Here is a 23,913-nt window from a genome sequence, read left to right as displayed (position 1 = left end):
CCCTGGTTAACTCTCCTCTGGCTCAGTTGCACATCTGCCTGGTAGATGACTGGATGTGTTTAGCAGTGGTTGCCAGGATTGTGCTGATATGGCCCCAACCCCACCTCCCACCCTGCTGTGTGATGTCAGAAGAAACCCTACAGAGCAAATTAGCTGTGGCCAAGAAAACATTGAGAGAATATCAGCATAGAAACAACCCTGGTGTATGTACAAGAGCAAAAAAGGAGAAAATAAAAAATGGCAGCAACCCTGAGACAACCACTTCTGGTGGTTGCCATTCACCTGAGGATACGTGCAAAGACCATGCTTCTCCCCTACAACTGTCTGCTCATGACACCATGTTAGCTGGTGGTGTCTCTTCCCCTGGTGCCAGTCTCACTAGCATGGCGGCACCTCAGAATCATGATGCTGACATTGGTCCCAATCTCATGGATGAAACCAAGACTTTCTCATTGACAAAGAGCCCAAGACAACTCTCCAACAGCTCAATAGTCTTGCCTCTGAGTCTACATCCTTTGTCAATGGGGAGAGCTCTGCATCATCTGCTAACCTGAAGGATCTGGGGAAACAACAGAACCAAGAAATTCTGGATCAACTGGAAGAAGAAAAGAAAGCAAGCAACTGAAAGCAGGGAGCCAAAGGGAGTAGTTACAGGTTCAAATTCAGACCATAGGGATCCTCATGTCCGAGAAGGCAGAGTTATGGACAGCCCTGTATTATACTCAGCGTGCTGCCGGGCAGTTTGAAGGAGAGTCAAAGGATCTGGCCAGCCGCCTGCAGTATTCCTGGCAGTGTGTGGGAGAGTTGGAGTGGGCTCTCTCTGCTGTCTCTACACAGCAGAAGAAGACAGACAAGTACAACAAAGAGTTAACCAAAGAGTGAGATGCCCTCAGGCTGGAGTTATATGAGGATCTGAAGCAGCAGAACTCAGAAGAGAAATTTGAGTCCTAGTGATGGAGAAGTCAGGGATCCAGCTCAACTTGGAGGATCTGCAAAAGAAGCTGGAGAGGACCAAGCTCCTGCTTCAATAGTCCTCAAGCCAGTGTGAACCCCCTGATGCTAACCAGCAGTTACAGCAGGCCATGGAGGAGCAGGCACAGCTGGAAGCACACCTGGGGCAGGTTATGGAGTCACTGAAACAGCTACAGATGGATAAAGATCAATATACTGAAAATCTGAAAGGAGGGAGCACCATGTGGTAGCAGAGAATGCAGCCGATGTCAGAGCAGGTGCACACATTGAGGGAGGAGAAGGAGCACAGCATGACTCTGGTACAGGAGCTGGAGATGAGCTTGGTAAAACTGAGGAAACAGATCGCTGAACCCCTGCTCCTGGAGCCCCCAGCAGGGCCCTCTGAGGTGGAGCAGCAGCTACAAGTGGAGGCTGAGCACCTGTGGAAGGAGCTGGAGCATCTGGCAGGACAGCTCCAAGCCCAGGTGCAAGACAATGAGGGCTTGAGTCACCTCAACCAAGAGCAGGAGGAGAGGCTGCTGGAGCTAGAGCAGAAGGCTGAGCTCTTGGAGGAGCAGGCGGAGGTGCACAGGCAAACCCTGGAGACCACGCAGAATGACCTCACCACCATCAGCATGCAGTCTCCCAGAACAGCGAGCTCAAGGAGCAGCTGGCCGAGCTGCAGACTGGCTTCATGAAGCTGAACAATGGGAACATGGAGATCACCAGCACACCACAGTCGGAGCAGCACATCAAGAAGGAGCTGGGTGAGAAGCTGGGCGAGCTGAAGGAGATGGTAGAGCTGAAGAGCCAAGAGGCTCAGAGTCTACAGCAGTAGTGAGATCAGTACCTGGGTCACCTGCAGCAGTACGTGGCCACCTATCAGCAGGTGCCCTATGAGAAGGAGGTCCACAAGCAGTTACTGCTGCAGACCCAGCTCATAGACCAGCTGCAGCGGGAGGAAGCTCAGGGCAAAGTGGTGGCCAAGATGGCCTGCCAAGAGTTGCAGGAGACCCAGGAGCACCTGGAAGCTACCAGCCAGCAGAAGTAGCAGCTACAGGCCCAGCTGACCCTCATGGCTCTCCGCAGGGAAGGAGATGGACTGGACAGTGAGGAGGAGGCGCTTCCGCTCATGCCAAGCATCCCAGAGCAACTGGAGAGTCGGGAGGCCATGGTGGCATTTTTAAACTCAGCTGTGGCCAGTGCCGAGGAGGAGCAGGCATGGCCACGTGGGCAGCTGAAGGAGCAAAGGGTGAGCTGTCAGTGTCTGGCTCACTTGGTGGCCTCAGTCCAGGAGAAGCCAGAGGCAGCAGCCCTAGTCCCAGGGACTGGAGGCGATTCTGCGTGTGGGGAGGCCCACCGGGCCCTGCAGGGGGCCATGGAGAAGCTGCAGAGCCACTTTATGGAGCTCATGCAGGAGAAGGTGGACCTGAAGGAGCAGATGGAAAAACTGGAACGTCGCTGCATCCAGCTGTCTGGAGAGACAGACATCATCAGTGAGTGGGAGGCCAGGGCATGGCAGGGGGAGCTGCACGGTGGTCAGAGGGGTCCCAGCATCTGAACCCTGTCCTCCCATAGGAAAGTACATCACACTGTACCAGAGCTAGAGGGCAGTGCTGAAGATGTGGCGCCAGAAGGAATACATCAGCAGCCTGGCCCAGGACAAGGAGGAGATGAAGGTGAAGCTGCTGGAGCTGCTGGAGCTGCTGGAGCTGCAGGAGCTGGTGTTGCAGCTTGTGGGCAACCACAACAAGTGGCATGGCAAATTCCTGGCAGCTGCCCAGAACCCTACTGATGAGCCCACTCCAGGTGCCCCAGCTCCCACGGGAGCTTGGGGCTGCCAACAAACAGGGTGATCTTTGAAAAATGAACCTCGCCCACAGCATGGAGCCTGCACAAGAAGAGGCCAGGGAGGGTTCTCCCCATGAAAATCCCACTGCACAGCAGATTATGCAACTGCTTCCTGAGATGCAAAATCCCCAGGAGCACCAAGGCTTGGGCAGCAACCCCTGCATTCCATTTTTCTATCATGCTGACAAGAAATGAGGTGAAGATCACCGTCATCTAAAAGCCGGCCACTGTCAGCAAAGCTTGGAGAAGTGGGGCCAGAGGCTCCATCCCCACCAGGTCCTTACCACCCCTTCCCAGTCACCCCGTTATCCTTAGAGGAGCAAGGTAAGACCCCTGTGTGATGGGGGGAGACAAACAAGTGCAGACCTTTTGCCACCTTGGCCAGGGCTGAGTCCTTAATTTCTGGATGATTATTGTTGTTATTTAAGAGCCAGAGGCTCATAGAGTTGATTTATTTGGAGGAGGCCTGGTGGCCTCCCTGATGGCCTGACTCACTAAAGCAACGTTTCCCTCACAGGGGCTCCCATCTTCTTACTCAGAGAGGCAGCTGAGGCAGGACAATGGGGCTAAATGTAGACCAGGCAAGAGAACAGGCTGGTGGGGGTGGCTCCCCTTCCCCAGTGTACATATTCTATCTGTGTAACATTTTGTGTATTCCAGGGTAGGGCCACCCCCCGTATCATACATAGAGGAGGTTGAAGCTGGTACATGGGGAGGAGGTTCTAGTAATTATTTGGGGCTAGGAAACTTCTTTATTGATAGCACGGGACAGAGAAAGGAGGCAAGGATGGGGTCATGGCGCCCTGGTGATGCAACTTCTGTTTATTTTGCTTTTTATTTTGGAATAAATTGATTTAGCCATTGTGGGTGGAGTAGGGGGCGGAAAGAAGAGGTGAATACTAAGTAAATATACTAACACCTGAGTAGATCTTCTTCGAAAGCTATCTGTTGGAAAAGGATTTAGGTGCAATTAGCATATCCTTCCTAAAGTAAGCCTCCCCTGAAGAAATGTCGCTGGCACAATCATGAGGCTTAAAAGAGGGAGAGAGAATTAAGTGGGGTGACATTTTAAAAATAAGTACCTAATTGTTACCGGTAAGCATGCTGATCCTCGTAAGGCTAATGATGCCAAGTTTATTTACTGCTGTAAAGAAGATAGATTTTAAAATCACTATATGGCATTTCATTTAATCTAGCAAGTTTTACTTGCATTTACATTTATTCAATCATAGAATCATAGACAACCTTGAAAGTAAACAGACAAATGTGCTAAGAACATTCTCCCTGAGTGCAGGGTGGAGGTAGTGTTTGAACTTAACTGGCTAGCACTTGATATCTATCTGGCTGTCCCATATAAACTTTGAGAGAAGTGACTGATTTTACTCTTGTGGCACATGATTTATAAGGCTATTTATTTGAACCTGTATCTATGTCTACTCTGGCTCAGTAAGCCATTTTGTTTCACAGTAAAAATCATTAAATACGCATGTCGTGTATTTTCTAATATACTTCTGTAAAATTTAGTATCTGTATATGAGTAAAAATTATAGCCAAAAAAGTCAGTAGTGTGGGGAGTAACCAGGGAGTTGACTAACCAATCTTTAACATTGCTCAAGCAGCAATTTAAAACTTCCAGACAGCCTGAATGATAATTGTTAGAAGATGCTACTTCCATGTGTCCCAAGTTATAATGCTTTGGTCAACTAATTAAGAGCCCTTAGAAAATCCCTTACTACATACAAGTGAAACATGTAAGTCCAATATTCACATTAATTCTTTTAGGTCTGAATATTAACAAATGCCTTTCTAGTCATCTATCACTCGTCACACATTTATTGAACACCTACTATGTGTTAGACACTGTGTTAGGAACTGAGGAAATAGAAGACAAAGATTGGACCCTACTCTCTTACATAGTTCAGAATGTCTAGGACAGACTGACAAAAGAAAAATGGTGGGATTTTATGTTGTGAGTCATGAAAACACATGCCCAGGGTGCTATAAGGCTTAGAGAAAACCGTCTGACAGAGAAGGCCCTTAGTCCAAATCTTGATGGATGAGTTGGAGTTACCTGCACCTTTTTCCTCCACAAGAAAAAAGGAAAAACATGTTCTGAGCTCTGGGACAGCATGGGCAAAGCCATCACTCTGATGCATTTGAGGAACTGCTGAACGGAGTGGGTTCTGTTTCTGGGATGCTCCGGGAAGGGAGTGGGAAACAGAAAGTAGAGCTTTGTATACCCTGAAAAGGTGCTTGCATTTTTTTCCTTTAAATCATGTGGAGTTGCAGGATTTGACATAAACGAGGATTTTAAGTAATCTGATTTAGAGATCATCTGACTGCCACTCTAGAATGGATCAAGGGGAACAAGACTAAAGGCAGAGACAGCAGTGCCAGAAAGCAGAGAATGGACATGAGAAAATTTTAGGAAGAATGAGTAGAACTTGGCTATTGGTTGTATGAGGGCTGAGGGAGACTGCGCAGTGTAGGACCACTAAGCAGTGTAGATGAGATTGCTCATAGGATACTCGGAAGCATTAGGAGCAGCAGTTTGGCTCAAGGGGAATGAAGAATGATGATGAATTCAGGTTTGGTGCAGTGGATCTGCTAAGTGAAGAGGACAATGTGCAGTTGCTTACCCATCAACAGCTCAAGAAAGTGATATTAGGTGGAAGTAGAGATTTGGTAGCATCAACACGCACGGTAATCTCTGAAACTATAAACGTGGGTGAGATTTCCCAAGAAGCAAGTATGAAGAGAAAAGAGAAGAGAGCTAAATCCTGGGGAATGTTGACTTTTAAGTGACTAGCCCAAGAATCCAAGAAGAACACTGAAAAGCAGGAAATGAAGATATAAAGTAAACTAAGAGTGGGATTACAGATTCTTTGGAAAGAAAAATTTCATGGAAAAAAATTGTCCACAAAAAATTTCGAATGCTTCAGAGGTTTTATTCATCTCTCCATTTCTTTATTCATTCAGTTAATAAATATTTATTGGGCTTTCAGTATATTCTAGGCAGTAGTTAAATATGGTTGCTAAACAAAATCAAACCTGTCCTCAGATAGATTACCATTTAATGGAGTAGACTAATTTTAAATAAATGAGCCAAGCAATATATGTGTCATTTCAAATTATGATGAATGCCATAACAGGATGCTAAGTGCCATAAAGGATATCCTGGGTGTGATCATTAGGAGGTCATTGGTGACCTTTGCACTGTTAGCCTTGATGAAATGAGAGAAGCGGGAAGAAGCCAAATTGCTACCAAATTGCCATGAGTTAAGGATAAATATGAGGGACGCATATAGAGTAAAGCAGGTAGGCAACTCTCTTGAGAAGCTTGATTGTGGCAAACAATAGGACAATAATAAGAAGAAAACTAAAGCCAAACATTTTTTGTTTTAATACTTGGGAATATGGAGCATATTTATTGGCTGAAATTGGAAAGAACCAGCCAAGAGAAATAGTTATAAATTTAAAAGTGAGAAAAAAATAATTGATGAAATTGGCTAAAATTAATGAAAATACAAATATGTTTCAGGTGGATTCAAATGAGCTAAGGAAACACTACAGGACTTCTACAAAATTTCAGGTAGGTGACTCAAACAATTTCAAAGTTGCTCACATGATCTATTACCATTTTGACTTTAAATCCCATCTATAGATTTCTATAAACAAAGTTTATACGTACGAAGTTTTATTAGACAAAGATAAGCCTGAAGTTTCTGCCTCTCAATAATTACCTGATATATTTCCTTGTATGTGCAAAGTGGGTAATTCAACATATAAGCCTTTATTAAGCAGACCAAAATAAGTTAGTGCCCACATTTGAATTCTAATTTACACATCAGTAAAGGAATATGGGTTGTATACTTTGTCTTGTCTACAAAATTCTAGCCCCCAATTCATGTAGCATGATGTTGTAAAGGTTTGCAAAATTGTTTCTACTCCTGCTTCATTCTTGTTCTCATATATTCAAAATAAAAATTATTAATAGAAGAGAAGCAATTGTTTAGATAACATGGAACCTTCCTTTCCTAAAACATACGTTTTATTGCCCATAATTATTTTCTAAGTACTTTGTTCTCTGAGAAATAGGCAGAGGTCAGGGGTTATTTAGGTTTACCCAATTGGAGTGAACTCTAGCCTCTCACTTCAAAGACAATTCTTTAGTGGCCTCAGAGTTTGTTTAAAAATACGAATCTGCGTTTAGGTCTCAAACTATCCCTGTTGGAAATCTACAATGATTAACATCCCTTTCAATTGTTTTTTTTTAATCTCCAACTAATTTTCTTTATTAAATATTGTCACATAGGCATATTCATGAAAGGTCTCTATGCTGCTTTGATGAATTCTACAAAGAGGATAAATACTTTTGTAATGCCATAAGCTTATTCCAAACTCTTATTTTCCTGAGTTTGAATGAGGGCTAAATTAATTTATATTTAGCTAAATTATATTTAGCTAAATTAATTTATATTTAGCTAAATTTATATTAGCTAAATTAATTTATATATTTAATTTGTGTTAGCCTAATGACATTTTGGTCAATGACAGACCACATATATGGTGATGGTCCCATAAGATTATAAGGGAGCCGAAAAATTCCTATTGCCTAGTGACATCACAGCCATCATAACATTACAGTGCAATGTGTTATTCACCTGTTTGCAGTGATGCTGGTGTAAACAAACCTACTGGGCTTCCAGTCATATAAAAGTATAGTACATACAAATATGTATGATACATAATATCGGGGATAATGGCAATAAACAACTATGTTACTAGCTTATGTATTTACTATACTGTACTCTTTATTGTTATTTTAGAATGTACTCCTATGAATTTTTTTAAAGTTAATTGTAAAACAGCCTCAGGCAAATCTTTCAGGAGGTATTCCAGAAGAAGGCATTGTTATTATAGGAGATGACAGCTCCACCCATGTTATGGAGCCTGAAGACCTTCCAGTGGGGCAAGATGTGGATGTGGAAGACAGGGATATTGATGATCCTGACCCTGTGTAAGCCTAGGCTATTTGTGTGCTTGTGTCCTAGTTTTTAACAAAAAAGCTTAAAAGTGAAAATAAAAACATTTTAAAATAGAAAAAAAGCTTATATAATAAATATATAACGAAAATACTTTTGTACAGCTGTACAATGAGTGTTTTAAGCTAAGTGTTATTACAAAAGAGTAAAAAAATTTTTTAAAATTCAAAAACTTTTAAAGTAAAATAGTTACAGTGAGCTAGGGTTACTTTATTATTAAAGAAAAAATTGTTAAATAAATTTAGTGTATCCTAACTCTACAGTGTTTATAAAGTGTACAGTAGTGTACAGCAATGTCCTAGGTCTTCAGTCACTCACTACTCACTCATTGACTCACCCAGAGCAAGTTCCAGTCCTGCAAGCACCATTCATGGTAAGTATCCTATACAGGTGTACCATTTTTTATCTTTCATATCATATTTTTAACTGTACATCTTTTCATGTTTAGATATGTTTAGATACAAAGATATTTACCATTGTGTTACAATTCCCTACAGTACTCAGTACAGTAACACGCTGCACGGTAACATACAATGATATACTGTAATATACAGAGTATACTGTACAGTAGTAACATGCTCCTAGGCTTGTATGTCTATACCATACCACTTACGTGTGTAGTAGGCAATACATCTAGGTTTATGTAAGTACATGCTATGATATTCACATGATGAAATCACCTAACAATGCATTTATCAGAATATATTCCTGTTGTTAAGTGACAAATGACTGTATTTTTGTACTTGGTCATTCCACTATTAGCTTGTTAACTTCTTGTGAATAGAAACAATATCTTACTCCTATTTCAACCCCAAAATGCTTTGCAAATTGTCTTGCACAGGGTTTAGTGTTGGTCAATACTTCAATTTTCTACAGTTCAATGAGAAATAAATTATCTCTGTGTACACAAATCTGTGACAATGTGTTAATATTAAAATGGCTAATGATTAATGACTGCATAGAGAAGTTGAGAGGAGAGTTAAGCAATTGAATAGAAAGCAAGCAAAAAGATCATTATGATTTGAGCCAAAAACTATAGGTTTCAGGGTAGCACTACGTCAACAGTGTGCCTGCTTTTTATTTTAAATACATTATTTTAATTACTGTTCTGGGCACCTAACTTGTTACAAAGGTCGATACCTGTATAGTGAAATCAATGAAGTTTGATGATATGATGCAATTTCTAAACCAATACTTTCAGTAAGTAATTTGTTTATAATAGCTAATCTGGTTAACTCAAACCAGAAGTTCTATTCTTGTTCAATATCAGCAGGCTTTGAAATTGTTAGGCAATTAATTATCTCAACTCTATGCTTTTGGGGTACAAGTTGTTTTTGGTTACATGGATGAATTATATAGTGGTTAATTATGAGATTTCAGTGCACCCATCACCAGAGTAGTGTACATTGTATCTAGTATGCAGTTTTTTTGTCCCACCCCAAACACACCCCCCTTCTGGTCTTCAAAGTCCATTATATCACTCTGTATGCCTTTGCATACTCAGAGCTTAGCTCCCACTTATAAGTGAGAACATACAGTGTTTGGTTTTCCATTCCTGAATTATTTCACTTAGAATAATGGCCTCCAGCTCCATCCAAGTTGCTGCAAAAGACATTGATTCCTTTTTATGTCTAAATATTATTCCATGGTGTACATATACCAAATTTTCTTTATCCATTCATTGCTCAATGGCCACTTAGGTTAGTTCCATATTTTTGCAGTTATGAATTGGGCTGAAATAAACCTATATGTGCATGTGTCTTTTTCATATAATGACTTCTTTTCCTTTGGGTAGATACCCAGTAGTGGGATTGCTGGATCGAATGGTAGATCTACTTTTAGTCGTTTAAGGAATGCCTGTACTGTTTTCCATAGGAGTTTTACTAATTTACATTCCCACCAGCAGTGTATACACACTCCCCTTTTACCACATCCATGCTAACATCTATTGTTTTTTGACTTTTTAATCATGGCCATTCTTTCAGGAATAAGGTGGTATCTCATTGTGGTTTTAATTTGCATTTCCTTAATGACTAGACAGGTCACTAGACAGGTCAACAATGTGTCTGCTTTTTTATTTTTAATACATTATTTTAATTACTGTTCTGCACAAATCTTGTTACAAAGATCAGTTGGTTCCATATTTTTTGCAATTATGAATTGGGCTGAAATAAACCTATATATGCATGTGTGTTTTTCATATAATGACTCTTTTCCTTTGGGTAGATACCCAGTAGTGGGATTGCTGGATCAAATGGTAGATCTACAGAAATCTGTGCCAATGTGTTAATATTAAAATGGCTAATGACTAATGACTGTCATCATAGAGGAGTTGAGAGGGGAGTTGAGCAATTGAATAGAAAGCAAGTAAAAAGATCGTTATGATTTGAGCCAAAAACTATAGGTTTTAGAGTAGCACTAGACAGGTCAACAGTGTGCCTGCTTTTTTATTTTAAATACATTATTTTAATTACTCTTCCGTACACTTCTTAACTTGTTACAAAGATCAATACCTGTACTGTAAAATCAATGAGGTTTCATGATATGATGCAATTTGGGCGGGGGGAGGGGCGTTTTTTCCTGTTTTTTGGCCATTTGTATAACTTTCTTTGAAAAATGTCTATTCATAGTATTTGCCAACTTTCTGAAGAGATTATTTGTTTTTTTCCTGATGATTTGTTTGAGTTCCTTGTAGATTCTGGATACTAGTCATTTGTCAGATGCATAGTTTGCAAATATTTCCTCCCATTCTGTGAGTTGTCTGTTTATTCTCATGATTATCTCTTTTTATATGAAGAAACATTTTTAATCAGGCCCCATTTATTTATTTTTATTTTTGTTGCATTTGCTTTTGGGGCTTTAGTCTTAAATTCTTTGCCTAGGCCAATGTCCAGAAGAGTTTTTCCAAGGTTATCTTCAACAATTTTTATGGTTTCAGGTCTTAGATTTAAGTCTTTGATTTATCTTGAGTTGATTTCTGTATAAAGTGAGAGATAGGGATCTAGTTTCACTCTTCCACATGTGGCTTGCCAGTTTTCCCAGCACCGTTTATTAAACAAGATGTCCTTTCCCCAGTTTATGTTTTTGTATGCTTTGTTCAATACCAGTTGGCTATAAGTATCTGGCTTTATTTCTGGGTTCTCTATTCTGTTTCATTGGTCTATGTACTACTTTTATACCAGTACCATGCTGTTTTGCTAACTATAAGTCTGGTAGTGTAATGCCTTCAGATTTGTGCTTTTTGCTTAGGGTTGCCTGGGCTGTGAGGGCTCTTTTTCAGTTCCATATGAATTTTAGAATTATTTTTTCTAATCCTGTGAAAAAAAAAAAGTTGGTATTTTGATGGGAATTGCATTGAATCTGTAGATTGCTTTTGGCAGTATCGTCATTTTTACAGTATTGATTCTTCCACTCCATAAGCATGAGATGTGTTTCCATTTGTTTGTGTCATCTATGATTTCTCTCAGCAGTGTTTTGTAGTTCTCTTTGTAGAGATCTTTAACCTCATTGGTTAAGTATATTCCTAGGGATTTGTTATTGTTGTTGTTTTACAGTTGTTGTAAAGGGATCAAGTTCCTGATTTGCTTCTCAGCTTGGTCATTTCTGTATGTGTGTTGGTGTACAGCAGTGCTACTGATTTGTGTACATTGATTTCATAACCTGAGACTTTATTGAATTTGTTTATCAAATCTAGGAATCTTTTGGAGATGTCTTTGGGTTTTCTGGGTATACAATCATATCATCAGTGAGCAGTGATATTTTGATATCCTCTTTTTTGATGTGAAAGCTCTTTATTTCCTTCTCTTGATGAATTCCTCTGTCTAGGACTTCCTCAGCTCTCTGTTCTATATGTGTGGCCTTACAATATGTTCTTAACTGCTCTTAATTGTCTTAAAATGTCTTAAAGTTTTTCATATACCCTATTAAGACCATGTAAAATTTAATAAAATGAATAATTATTTTACATAAAAGAATTTCTTATTGTTGTTGCCATCAACAAAGTATGAAGCATGACATTGTCATTTCATAATGACCAGGGTAACAGAAGGCCAAAATAATTTTAATACATGACAAGTTTTGAAAATTTCTTAGCTCTAATAGTATTTTCAATACCTTCTCCCATCAGAGCTGCTGATTAATCGCAAACATTATTGATTTCTTTGCTCTCCTCTCTCAGCCTGCACAGGTTCTGATAGATACTTTTAAAGCAGTTTATTGGTAGCAAAATGGTTCAAAGTAGACAAGAGTAGAAAGCATTGAAGAGCCTAAATGAACCACAATATAATCAACTCTGAACACAGGAGAATTGGCTGAAACATAAAAATATATCACTACAATGAAAGTACAATGCTTTCAAATAAAATCAAGAATGGACTTGATTTTTAGTCCAAGAGCCCCATGTTAAAAACACTATTAAAAAGTATTTTAACATTAGCAACTATGCCCATTGTATATGTGACAGCTCAATAAAAATCCCAGTAAATGCAATGCCTAAGGAGAGATCAGATGCCTGGAGGTGGAAATGAAATATGTTGGAAGGAGGCTACAAAATAGTTTTCATGGTGCTAATACACCTTAAAAAGTCCCATGCATAGTTAATTGAAAGCAGTTTTGGATTAAACAACAAATAATGCATTGTGACTGGTCAACTTTCACAGACGTCAACGTAAATCCATCCATTCCCAGAAAGGCATGTAAACACAACATATTTGTAAATGTGTTCTTTCAACAGTTGGATGTTGCATCAATAATACCATTTGATATTTGCTACCTCTTCTTTGGGTTTAATCCAATATTAAGAGCAAATAGGATGTTGAAGGTAAGATAACTATATTTAATTGTCTTTTCCCTTATAATGGAAATCTTGAAACAATTTAAAGTATCTTAAAATTAACAATATTCTTAATTTTTCCCAAACTCTTCTCCATCTTTCTGCCCTCATCAATGCTATAATTTTTTTTAATGAATGAAGAAAAAAGTCTACTGGTGAAAGTTGCTCCTGGTTTTTATTTCATATCTCATAACAGATGTTTGTATAATCTAAAATAGGGATGCTTTGTATTTCTAAATTTAGCTATAATTACAAATGAGTATTTTATACTTTTTGTTTTTTTCTATTTGTCCTTTTTCAGTTGCTGAATGCATGGTACATGGGATGTAAAATTAAGGGGTTAGGTTAGATTACCCTAAATTATCTTACTAATCTTAAATTCTGTAATTCTAAAAAAAATGTAAACATACTTTTACATCATAGACATGCTTTCACAAGTATGTGAGCACATACTTTCACATCACATTTACTTACATACTTGAATACGACTCAAATGTTTCTCAAGAGGGAACTAGTTAAATATACTGAAATATATTTATATAATTTATATAGCAGAACATTTTGTAGCTTTAAAACAAGGAAGAGGAAGCTTTTTATGTACTGATATGGAAAAAACTTCAAGATAAATTGCTAAGTAAAAAAGCTAGTTATTGAACAGTTTATAGAACAATACTACCTTCTGTATAACAAAAAGGAAAAATATTCAATTTTTCTGTATTTACATAAACACTGAAAAGCTACAAAAAGAAACTCATCAAAGTGGTTACCTGAGATGGGAAGGGAAAGCAGGAAGGAAAATCAGGACGGATAGGGGCAAGAGTAAGCGTGAGACTTTTGGAGGTATATATTTCATATTGTTTTTGAACTATGTGAATGTATTACCTATTCAAAATGATTATAAGACATAAATACTTTATAATTCATAGCTTCACTTGATACCTAAAAAGAATTTGAGGAGAGTCAGAAATTGAAATTTCATGTAAATCTTTAACAATAGCAATGATATATTTCCAAAAACAACCTTCTTAAAGGGATCACAAAAGACTTTATAAATTTTAGGTAATTATCTATTTTGCATCTTGGGAAGACAAGATAACATAACCTGGTAATACCAGTGGATCCTGACAACAACAACGACAATAATAGTCGCAGCTGTCTGTTGAATACACACTTGAGGCTACATACTTTGCTAAAACTTTATATTCATTACCTCACTGATTCCTCCCAACAACTTCATTTTAGAGTCGAGGAAAATGAGAATTAGCATGATGGAAAAATCTGTCCAGACACACTGCATATGAGGGGCAGTGTCTGAACTCTATCATATTTATCTGACTCCAAATTCTTTATTATAATCAGATTGACTGGATAGGCCTCAGGCTGAAAGGATTTTTTTTCTCTGCTCTGATATTTAAACTTCAGAGGTTCTTTATCCCATGTTTCCAAACATCTGAGACAACTCTAGAGACTTCTGGTTTGACCATGGAATGTGAGAATAAATGGAGGTGGAACACAATAATGTTCCAAGCAATCTAGTGGTCAGGCCATCCCTTATCAAATTTTCAGTCTCACATGGAAATTTCAGAAGGTACCTGCTCGGAGATAACCAATTTTCAGAAATTCTCAGGTTTCTATAGATTTAGGAGTTTATCTGGCATTATGATAAAAGCTTGCAAAATGCCAACTCTTCATTCCACATCTCTGTAACCCTAAAATGTCCAAAAGCCCTCTCTATCCATTAGATGTTTAAATATAGGAAATCGTGACAGTCAACATTAATCTTCTTTTCAAAGCCCCATAGTCCATTCATTTAACTTATTTATAAGGGTGTCATCTTAATGCACAATTTCCTAGGATAAATATTTATCATCTATATGTCTCCAAGTTATAAATGAGAAAACAAATGAATATACATTTTATTTTTAGTGAACACTTAAGCTAAATTTAAAATCACGCCTTTGTGCAAACTTGTATTAAGAGCACAAGTAACAAATTACCACACATTTAAATTATAATCTGAGTGTTTAAGAAGTTTTTTTCTACTTAGGAACTCTGGAAAAACAAATCATTTGTGTATATTTCTAGTTAAATAGTCATTACTATTACATATACTATTTTTAATTCTAAATGTTCTATTGCAGTCATATCTACGTTGGGCAAAATTTTGATCTAAGTAATCTCTGCGGTCGCTTCTATCTATAAGAGTCTATGATTTGAAGCACATTAAATATATTAACTCATGTATGTACACAACCCTTTTGGGGGGCATCTTTTCTTATTGACCTCATTTTACAGATGAGAGAACCAAGACATGGAAATAGCAAGAGACTTTTCCACGGTTACACAGTAGTAAGTGGTAGAGATAGAACTAGCATTTGGCTCTGGATTCCATACTTTACTGCCTATAGACATAAAAGAGGAAGTAGGAAGTAGGAAGTAGGAGTGCATGCAGGCAGAAAAAGTTGAGATAAAAGTAGAAGTAAGCAAGAAAAAACCTTGAGGGAAATAGTAACTCTGCTTGTATTAGATGCACATAAACTCATTGTATCTTTGAATAATGTCAAGAACAGCCAATGCTAATACTTACTGAACTTTAAATTTTGTTTAAGCAAATACACATTTAATGCAATTCACTGAAAAATAATGCTAGTGTTGAGCAATAAGACAACATCTATTTATAACTTTAATGCATTACACTTTTCCTCTTTTCTGTATGTTTTTGGAGAGTGTGACTTTAATTGTTGGGAAATAGAGTTCTACTACACGCTTTCAAAACAAAAAGGAAAACAATGTTTTTTAAGTTTCATTTTCAACAAACATTAAAAATAAGACTATAACTAGAGGGTAGCAATAAAATAAAGCCAGAAGCTCTGGAAGTGTAATACCATGCTATAAAATGTACTGTCCAGAGGAAAATACCACTAAACAGGATCTTAGTTTTTTTAAAAGACATATGAATAAAATTATTTTCAGTAATAAAATCTATTTCATACAGTTTATTTAAATATATATATTTAAGACTAACATGCTTTTGGATTTCTTTTGCTTTTCTATATAGTACACTTCATTTTTTGAATTTAATCATCACCTAGAATCTATAATGGACAAAGCATATATCTACAGGTAAAGTATAAATCATTATACTTGGGGAAAGGGGAAAAAGCAATGGTACAACATTTTAGACAGAATTTGGCAGGGATATGACCTCCCTCTTCAAAAAAAGGATATAATTTCAGCTTTGGCTATATAAAATATAGGACTATGTTCTGGAACAGATGTGGATATTTTAAGTGAAATAAAAGTATGAAAATCATATCAGATTTTAGAAGAGTACTGGACTAAGAAAATAGGACTTATTATCTGCTTCTGTCAAAACAAGTACAGAAAAACATACTCTTTTGCAAGTTAACTTTAAGCCTTTCTCATGATAATTCATTCCTAATCTGAATTTCATTCGTTTGTTGTTCTAAATTTTACTTGCACCAAAACCTCTAGTTGCCATTCATCGTAGCATAGTCTCATGAGCTTTTCAGAGATATCCAGTTAAATTAGCATAGTGTATTTTATGGGACTTAAACTGAAGTGACCCTTGAGGCATGTCTTTCACGGAGTTGACTCACAACATCTGTGAAAAGAGAGGAAGTTTTCTTTTTTTTCTTTTTTACACTCTGTCAATCCCAGTCAAGACATTGCCATCAGAAAACATGCAATGGCACCATCACTTTGTACTGTACTAATGAGAGTTAACAGTTCACAAATCCAAAGCAAGGGGTTCGCTGGTGACTTTAAGGAAAAGAAAATGTTAAAATAGGCTGTATTTCAGAAACAACATGAATCTTACTTTACATCTTTTCTGTCTGACAGAGTTATTCGAACAACTGGATACTTGCTGTTTATTCTGCACATTAATGCCTGTGTTTATTACTGGGCTTCAAACTATGAAGGAATTGGCACTACTAGATGGGTGTATGATGGGGAAGGAAATGAGTAAGTTCTGATTTTGAAAGAAACATTTATTGATTATTTTTAACATTCTGTTTCATTGTATGAATTTATGAGAGCCAGTGTTTTTGAAGCTGTCATAACCCATTCAATAGCTGGTAAATACAATCTGGCCATAAAAAAGGATAAAATCATGTCATTTGCACCAAAATGGATGGGACTGAAGGTCATTATCTTACTGAAATAAGCCAGATCCAAAACGATAAATATCACATGTTCTCACATATACGTGGGAGCTAAAAATTTTGATCACATAGAGACAGAGAGTGGAAAGATAACAGAGACTGGGAAGGGTGAGTGGTGGGGAGAGGAGCGCATAAAGAAAAGTGGATTAAAGGATACAAACATACAGTAAGAATATATTCAATGTTTGCAACGAAGCAGGGTGATTATAGTTTCAAAACATGTATTGTACTCGAGTAATAAACACCCTAAACACCCTGACTTGATCACTATGCATTATACACATGTAACAAAATTGCACGAGTACCCCATGAATTGGTCCAAATAAAAATTTTTTTAAGCTGAAAAACCTCTTTAGTAAGTCAGTACATTTTTAAGTGAAAGAGGATAGAGAATAATAGAATAGAAAATATCAGAGTCTGTCTGATAGTAGGGGAGTGTGTGTGTGTGTGTGTGTGTGTGTGTGTGTATCCTGAGTTGGCCTGTGAAATGCATTTTTCACTCTGGATTATGATGAAAAAAGTTTGAAAGCCGCTACTTTAGACAACTGAGCAGTAAGGTAACTTTTAATAACTCCAATGCTGATTGTTAGTAATGAACAATGTTAATTATTTAAAGGGCAGGTGCAGTGGCTAATTAGTTTACCAGTGAAGGGTTTTATGGGCTTATGAGTCAGCTATAACCACTAACTCAATTAAACACTTAGAGAGTAATGAGGATCACAAATTAAACTTGACAATTAGGTATGCAAGTGTCCCAGAAATAAAAAAAGATCAGTTGAAAAATTTAGAACAGTAGAATCAGGACTCAGAAATGGCAACTGGGTTATTTAATAGTGAAATTTCCTTTTGGTAAAATACAAAGACCTGGCATAAAGTTGACTTCACTAACTTTCTGCTCCAGTGAAATGACATTGAATATATAATAAGGCAATGTCCAAACTGGAAAAAAAAGCAGGTCCCAGCATTACTTTGAAGGGCAACTCACTGCAGCCTTGGAATGGAGAGCAATTATAGGATAGAGCAAAGAGAGGGAAAAATAACTTACAAAATTACACACTACCTAGAGTGAGTTGGATATGCATAAGGGATTATAACAACCAGAACCAATTTTAAAGAATTTAAAGTCAGAAGGACCACTGATTGGGAAACACACACACACAGACACTCTATTTCCAGAAAATTTACTAAATAAATAATTCCCTTTAGAATGTGAATTATTTACTTTGATATAAATGACTAATTTATATAAAAATTGACTAAAATACCAGCTACAGTAATAGTCCCTCAAAGTGAATATGTAAGCCAACATCATTAGATGACTGTGGCTGATAGCTGTTTTTTTCAACTTAGCAAAACAATATAAGATTGCATCAGAATGCCTTCCAGAAAGTGAAGCTATTTCTCCTTTTACACCTAGATGCCTCTCTGTGGAGTTTCTAGGGACTCTGTCTTGTTCCCAGTGTCAAGCTCAGTGTTAAGTATATAATAATAGACAATATATTAGGTATATAAAGGCAGGAAGAGAGAGGGGGAGTAAGGAAAAACGAAAGGAATGGCCAAATCTGCATTGTAACAAGAAGAAAGAAATCTCAGCTTCGGCCCATAAGAAACTTCAAGTGTGCTAGTGTTTTGGATTTCTAATTCCAGCTACATTATAGACCAGGTAGCCAAGATACTCTCTCTAAAATACAAGATAAATTACCTGTTGTAATTTTGTTAAGTTATTTATTATAATTATTTGTTATAAGTTTCTAGATGAATACAATTACAACAGTTTTCAGTGATTGCTGAGTTCCCTAGAAAGTAAGAAGTATCTCCAAAGGCTAAAACACAAATGTATGTACCAAACCTGGAGTACAGTAGGAAATCAGTGTGAGTAACCACTAAAGAACAGAAAGAGAGAGAATAACTTCTAAATTAGTAAGGGGAAAAAAATGAATAAGGAAATTTAAAAAGCAAACCAATCCAAAAAAAGACACAAAGATAAGGAGTGGCAGTTTTGGGGAGAAGTACAGGAAAGGCAGGACAATAGAAGACACAACATAAGATGGTAAGAACGATTTAAAATAGATCAGTATGTTACCAGAAAGGGGTCCTGATCCAGACCCCAAGAGAGGGTTCTTGGACCTTGTGCAAGAAAGAATTTGGGGCAAGTCCATGGAATAAAGTGAAAGCAAATTTATTAAGAAAGTAAGAAATAAAAAAAATAGCTACTGCATAGGCAGAGCAGTGGCATGGACTGCTTGACTAAGAATACCTATAATTATTTCTTGATTATATGCTAAACAAGAAGTGGATTATTCATGAGTTTTCAGGGAAAGGGGTGGGCAATTCCCAGAATTGAGGGTTCCTCCCCTTTTTAGACTATATAGGGTAACTTCTGGACATTGCCATGGCATTTGTAAACTGTCATGGTGCTAGTGGGAGTGCCTTTTAGCATGCTAATGAATTATAATTAGCATATAATGAGCAATGAGGATGACAAGAGTTCACTTTCATTGCCATCTTGGTTGTGGTGGATTTGGGTCAGCTTCTTTACTGAAACCTAATATATCAGCAAGCTCTCTGTTACCTGTATCTTGTGCCAACCTCCTATTTCATCCTGTGACTTAGGACGCATAACCTCCTTGGAAGGCAGCCCAGTAGGTCGCAGCCTTATTTTACCCAGCCCCTTTTCAAGAGGGAGTCACTCTGGTTCGAACACCTCTGACAAATATGTGCAGTAAATTAATGTGAACTAAATCACATGCTAATAGAGATTGTCAATTAACATTAGTCAAAATAAGCTTTAAAACAAAAGACATTTTAGAGAAAAAGTTCACCATATAATAATAAAAGTTTTGATTCATGATTGTCAAAAGACAAAATTACAACAGATTTATTTTAATGATCTTAATTGGCTTTTATTTGCAATTCTAGAATCAGGCAACACCTCAATTCTATAAAATAGAATGAGTGTTCTGATGAGCTGAGCAAAGAAGGTTGGCTTCATAGGCAGAAAAGGGCTGAAGAAAGCAGAAACAGAGAACAAAAATGGATTGGTCATTTCAAAGTTATCTTCCTTGTAAAGGTTAAAGTAGAGGGGACTTCCTTACCATGCTGGATAAAACTGGCTTGTTTGGGGATTTAGCTGTCTCTCTTTCTTTCTCTTCTGATTTCTTGGAATGGCAGATAAACAACTTAGTTTCAGTTTGGTGACATAGAACTTCAGCAAGAGTAATTCCATTTTGGTTTGGTCTGTTTGGCCTAGTGCAAGAGTTTAGTCCAAACCAATGGCCTCCTATAAATTTTATTTACTACCGTCAAGATATTCCAATTCTAAATGTGTATGCACCTAATAAAATACTTACAATCATTCAAAGAAAACCATAAAGCAAAAATTGATAGAAGGAGGAGAAATTGGCCAATATATCATCAAAGTATGAGACACCAAACATAATTATTGACAGGTCAAGTAACCAGAAACAATAAACATATAAAAGATTTGATAACCCAAATAACAAGCTTGATTTCATGGGTACAAATAGAATCTTGCACCCAAGGATTAGAAACTGCCCATTTTTCTTAATCACTCACAGAAAAACTACTAAAAGTGATCATTTTCTAGGCCCAAAACTAGTTTCAATAAATTCCACAGCCTTGTTATCACACAACTCACATTCTCTGACTATAAATATTACCCCATCAATTCTGCTCTGCTCATTTAGACTGAAGCATTCTCACTCAAAAGCAAAGCTCCAACAATCCTGTTACCAACTCTCAGGGACACAGGTTGCTACCCTTGCAATGAAAATGCTTTTAAAAGCAGCCTCTTTACTTATCTTTTTAGATAATTTGTGTATGTCAGTTACCAGTATACTTATCCTAACAGTTTTTTTAACATCAATTTCTCCTTCTATTGCTTCATGTTACCCTTTGATCTTGTAAGCCAAGCTTTTGCAATAATTACCTAAAGTATTTTTTAACTTAACCCTTGTGATGGTCCTGGTGACCTATAAATTGAAGGTTGCTTATTAGGCCTTTGGATTTGCAAATTTTGCCCTAGTTAGAATTAGGCAGCAGACTCTGGGGCATAAATGGAACACTGTGAACATTTAAAATAAGTCAAGTTTATTATGATTCCATTAATTCTCATCAGAACAGCAATTTCTATTCATATCGATAGAAGGCATTTTTATTTATATTGAGTGAAAGACATCCTTCTTTAGACTGTAAGATATGACAAAGAATGCAAATGTTTAGTTCAAAAGGAGAACACAAGTAAGTACCTAAGATTATGTGATACTTAAAAATGTTCCCAATGTATTTTTGTCCACATATATCCCAATTTTATGTATTTTCTGACATAAATTTCCCACTGCGCACAAAATTTTTTAACAAATCCACGGTCCCAATCCCTAATGTATCTTTTCTTTGAAAAAAAAGAGAAGTAAACAAGGCATCATGGGAATTATTGACTTTAGTTGAGGTAAGGAAGGAATAAGAATTACTATACCATAGTGCTAGAAAAATTTAGGTAATCCACCTTCTTAATTTTACAGATAAAGATGATGAGACTTAGGTAGACGAAAATATTTATTCAGGATGTCCTAGATACCTCATAGCTGAGGTCAGACAATGGCAGAGAGAGAGAAGGAAAGGGAGGACTGGGGAGAGGAGAGGGAGAGGGAAGATATTTATATTACAATTCTTAGAGGGTCACCCTTGGAATATAACAAAAACAAACAAAACAAAAAAACCCAGAGCAAAGAATCAGTGGATCAGAAGGAAGTGAAGGGCAGTGAGAAGCATGACAGGGGAGAGTTCAGAAGGAGATTCAACAGATGTGTTCACAGATACAGTCTTCCTACATTCTCATTTCAGTAAGTCTAGGTATGTATTACTCATCCATTCCAGTCATTCAACAAATAATAGTGAATTCCTATTGTGTGCTACTAGGCCCATAAATACCTACCTTTGTAGCACTTACTTTCTAATAAGACCGTTCTCCCTCATAGCCATTGCTTCCAGTAATAAGTTTACAGAAACCAGGGACTAAGATGGATTGAGGTAGTTAGGAAGGTCCACACAGAAAGATAAGTATAGAAGGGGTACTTTTAAAAGTTGCGTGTCCCACTACAGATTTACCATAATGGCTAAAATTTAAAAGACTGACAATACCAAGTGCTGGGATAATGACAATGCCAGGTGTTAGGATAACATGGGGTTACTGGAACTCTCACATATTGTTAGAGGAAATGTGAAACGATAAAACCATATTGGAAAAAGATCTGACAGTTTATTTTACAACTAAACACAACTACCTTACAACTCAAAAATTCTAATGTAGGTATTTTACCCAAAAGTAATGAAAATATATGTTCACAGAATAAAACTTGTTCAAGAATTTTCACAGAAGCTCTATTCATCAAAACCAAAAACTTGAGGCAGGCTAGGTATTCATCCATAGGTGAATAAATAAACAAACTGTGGTATAAACATACAATGAATACTATGCAGCAATAAAAAGGAATAAATTACCAATACACAACATAAATAACTCTCAAAAGCATACTGAGCAAAAGACATCTTATACAGAAGCTTATATACTGTACGATTTCATTTATGTGAAATTCTAAAACAGGCCAACTTATCCATGGTAGAAAAAAATTAGAACAGGTGATTGCCTCTGGTGCATTTGAGTAAGGATTGACTGGGAAAAGAATTGAGAGAACTTTCTAAAGTGATAGCAAGGCTCTATGTCTTAACATGTATTTTGTTACATAGGTATATGCATTTGTCAAAATTTATTAAATGATACAAAAATCAGTAGCATTTCCACACACTAACAATAAACTATCTGAAAAGGAAATTAAGCATCAAAAAGAATAAAATATTTGGAATAAACTTAACCAAAGGGGTGTGAGACTTGTACACTGAAAACTGCAAAATGCTGATAAAAAAATTAAAGTAGAAACTAATAAATTGAAAGACATCTGTATTCAAGGGCTAGAATAATTAATATTGTTAAAATGTCCCAACTACTCACAATGATCTATAAATTCAGTGCAATCCCTATCAAAATCTCAATGATTTTTTTACAGGAACAGAAAAAAATCCAAAAATTCGTATGGAACCACAAGAGACCCCTAATAGCTAAAGTAATTTTGAGCAAAAAGGACAAAGCCAAAGGACAAAGTGGGCTTCCTGATTTCAAAATGTATCACAGAGCTACCACAATCAAAACAGTATGAAACTGGCATAAAAACACACATATGATCCAATGAAACAGAATAGAGAGCCCAGAAATAAATGAATACATAGATGGTCAACTGCCTGTCCAAGGGTGCTAAGGATATGCAATGAGGAAAGATAGTCTCTCCAAAAAATTGTACTGGGAAAACTGGATATCCACAAACAAAAGAACAAAATAACTACCATATGACCCAGCAATGCCACTTCTATGAATATACCCAAAGGTATTGAAATCTGTATCTCAAAGAGATATCTGCACTCCCATGTTCATTGCAGCATTGCAGCATTATTTGCAATAGCCAAAACATGGAAGGAAACTAAATTTCTCTCAACTAATGAAAGGATAAAGATAATGTGGCAAATATGCACATATATAATAGAATATCATTCAGCCTTAAAAAGCAAGAAATCCTGCCATTTGTGACAATATAGATAGTGCTGGAGGACATTATGCCTAGCAAAATAAACAAGACACAGAAAGAGAAATACCATCTGACCTCATATGACCTCACTTGTATGTGGAATCTAAAAGAGTCAATTTCATAGTAGTAGAGAGTAGGATAGGGGTTACCAGGGGCTGGAGGAAAGGGATAATGGGGAAGTGTAAGTCAAGGGGTACAAAGCTTCCATTATGCAATATGAGTAAGTCCTAGAAATCTACTGTATGGCATAATGCCTATAGATAATACTGTACTTTCTTTAAATTCACCAAATGGTCCTACTTAACATTAGTGCCTTTTTTTTTTTTTTTTTTTTTTTTTTGAGACAGGGTCTACTCTCTTGCCCCGGCTAGAGTGCAGTGGCACCATCTCAG

General features: G+C 37.2%; 1 protein-coding gene and 1 pseudogene across 1 annotated transcript in view; both read left to right on the top strand.

Annotated features, from left to right (window-relative positions):
• Positions 1 to 23,913, top strand: part of CNGB3 (cyclic nucleotide gated channel subunit beta 3) — a 164,989-nt gene that overhangs the window by 84,769 nt on the left and 56,307 nt on the right. Inside the window, exons 7-10 of the mRNA XM_002819245.5 lie at positions 6,344 to 6,394; positions 12,580 to 12,666; positions 15,737 to 15,801; positions 16,543 to 16,665. Of these exons, the coding sequence (XP_002819291.3) occupies positions 6,344 to 6,394; positions 12,580 to 12,666; positions 15,737 to 15,801; positions 16,543 to 16,665 (326 nt within the window). The remainder of the gene's footprint in view (positions 1 to 6,343; positions 6,395 to 12,579; positions 12,667 to 15,736; positions 15,802 to 16,542; positions 16,666 to 23,913) is intronic.
• LOC100433648 (golgin subfamily A member 2-like) lies at positions 93 to 3,019 on the top strand (annotated as a pseudogene).

This window comes from Pongo abelii, chromosome 7 (assembly GCF_028885655.2).
Source record: "Pongo abelii isolate AG06213 chromosome 7, NHGRI_mPonAbe1-v2.0_pri, whole genome shotgun sequence".
NCBI lineage: Eukaryota > Metazoa > Chordata > Mammalia > Primates > Hominidae > Pongo > Pongo abelii.
Note: the sequence above shows the minus strand (reverse complement) of the source record. Positions and strands in the feature narration are given on the sequence as shown.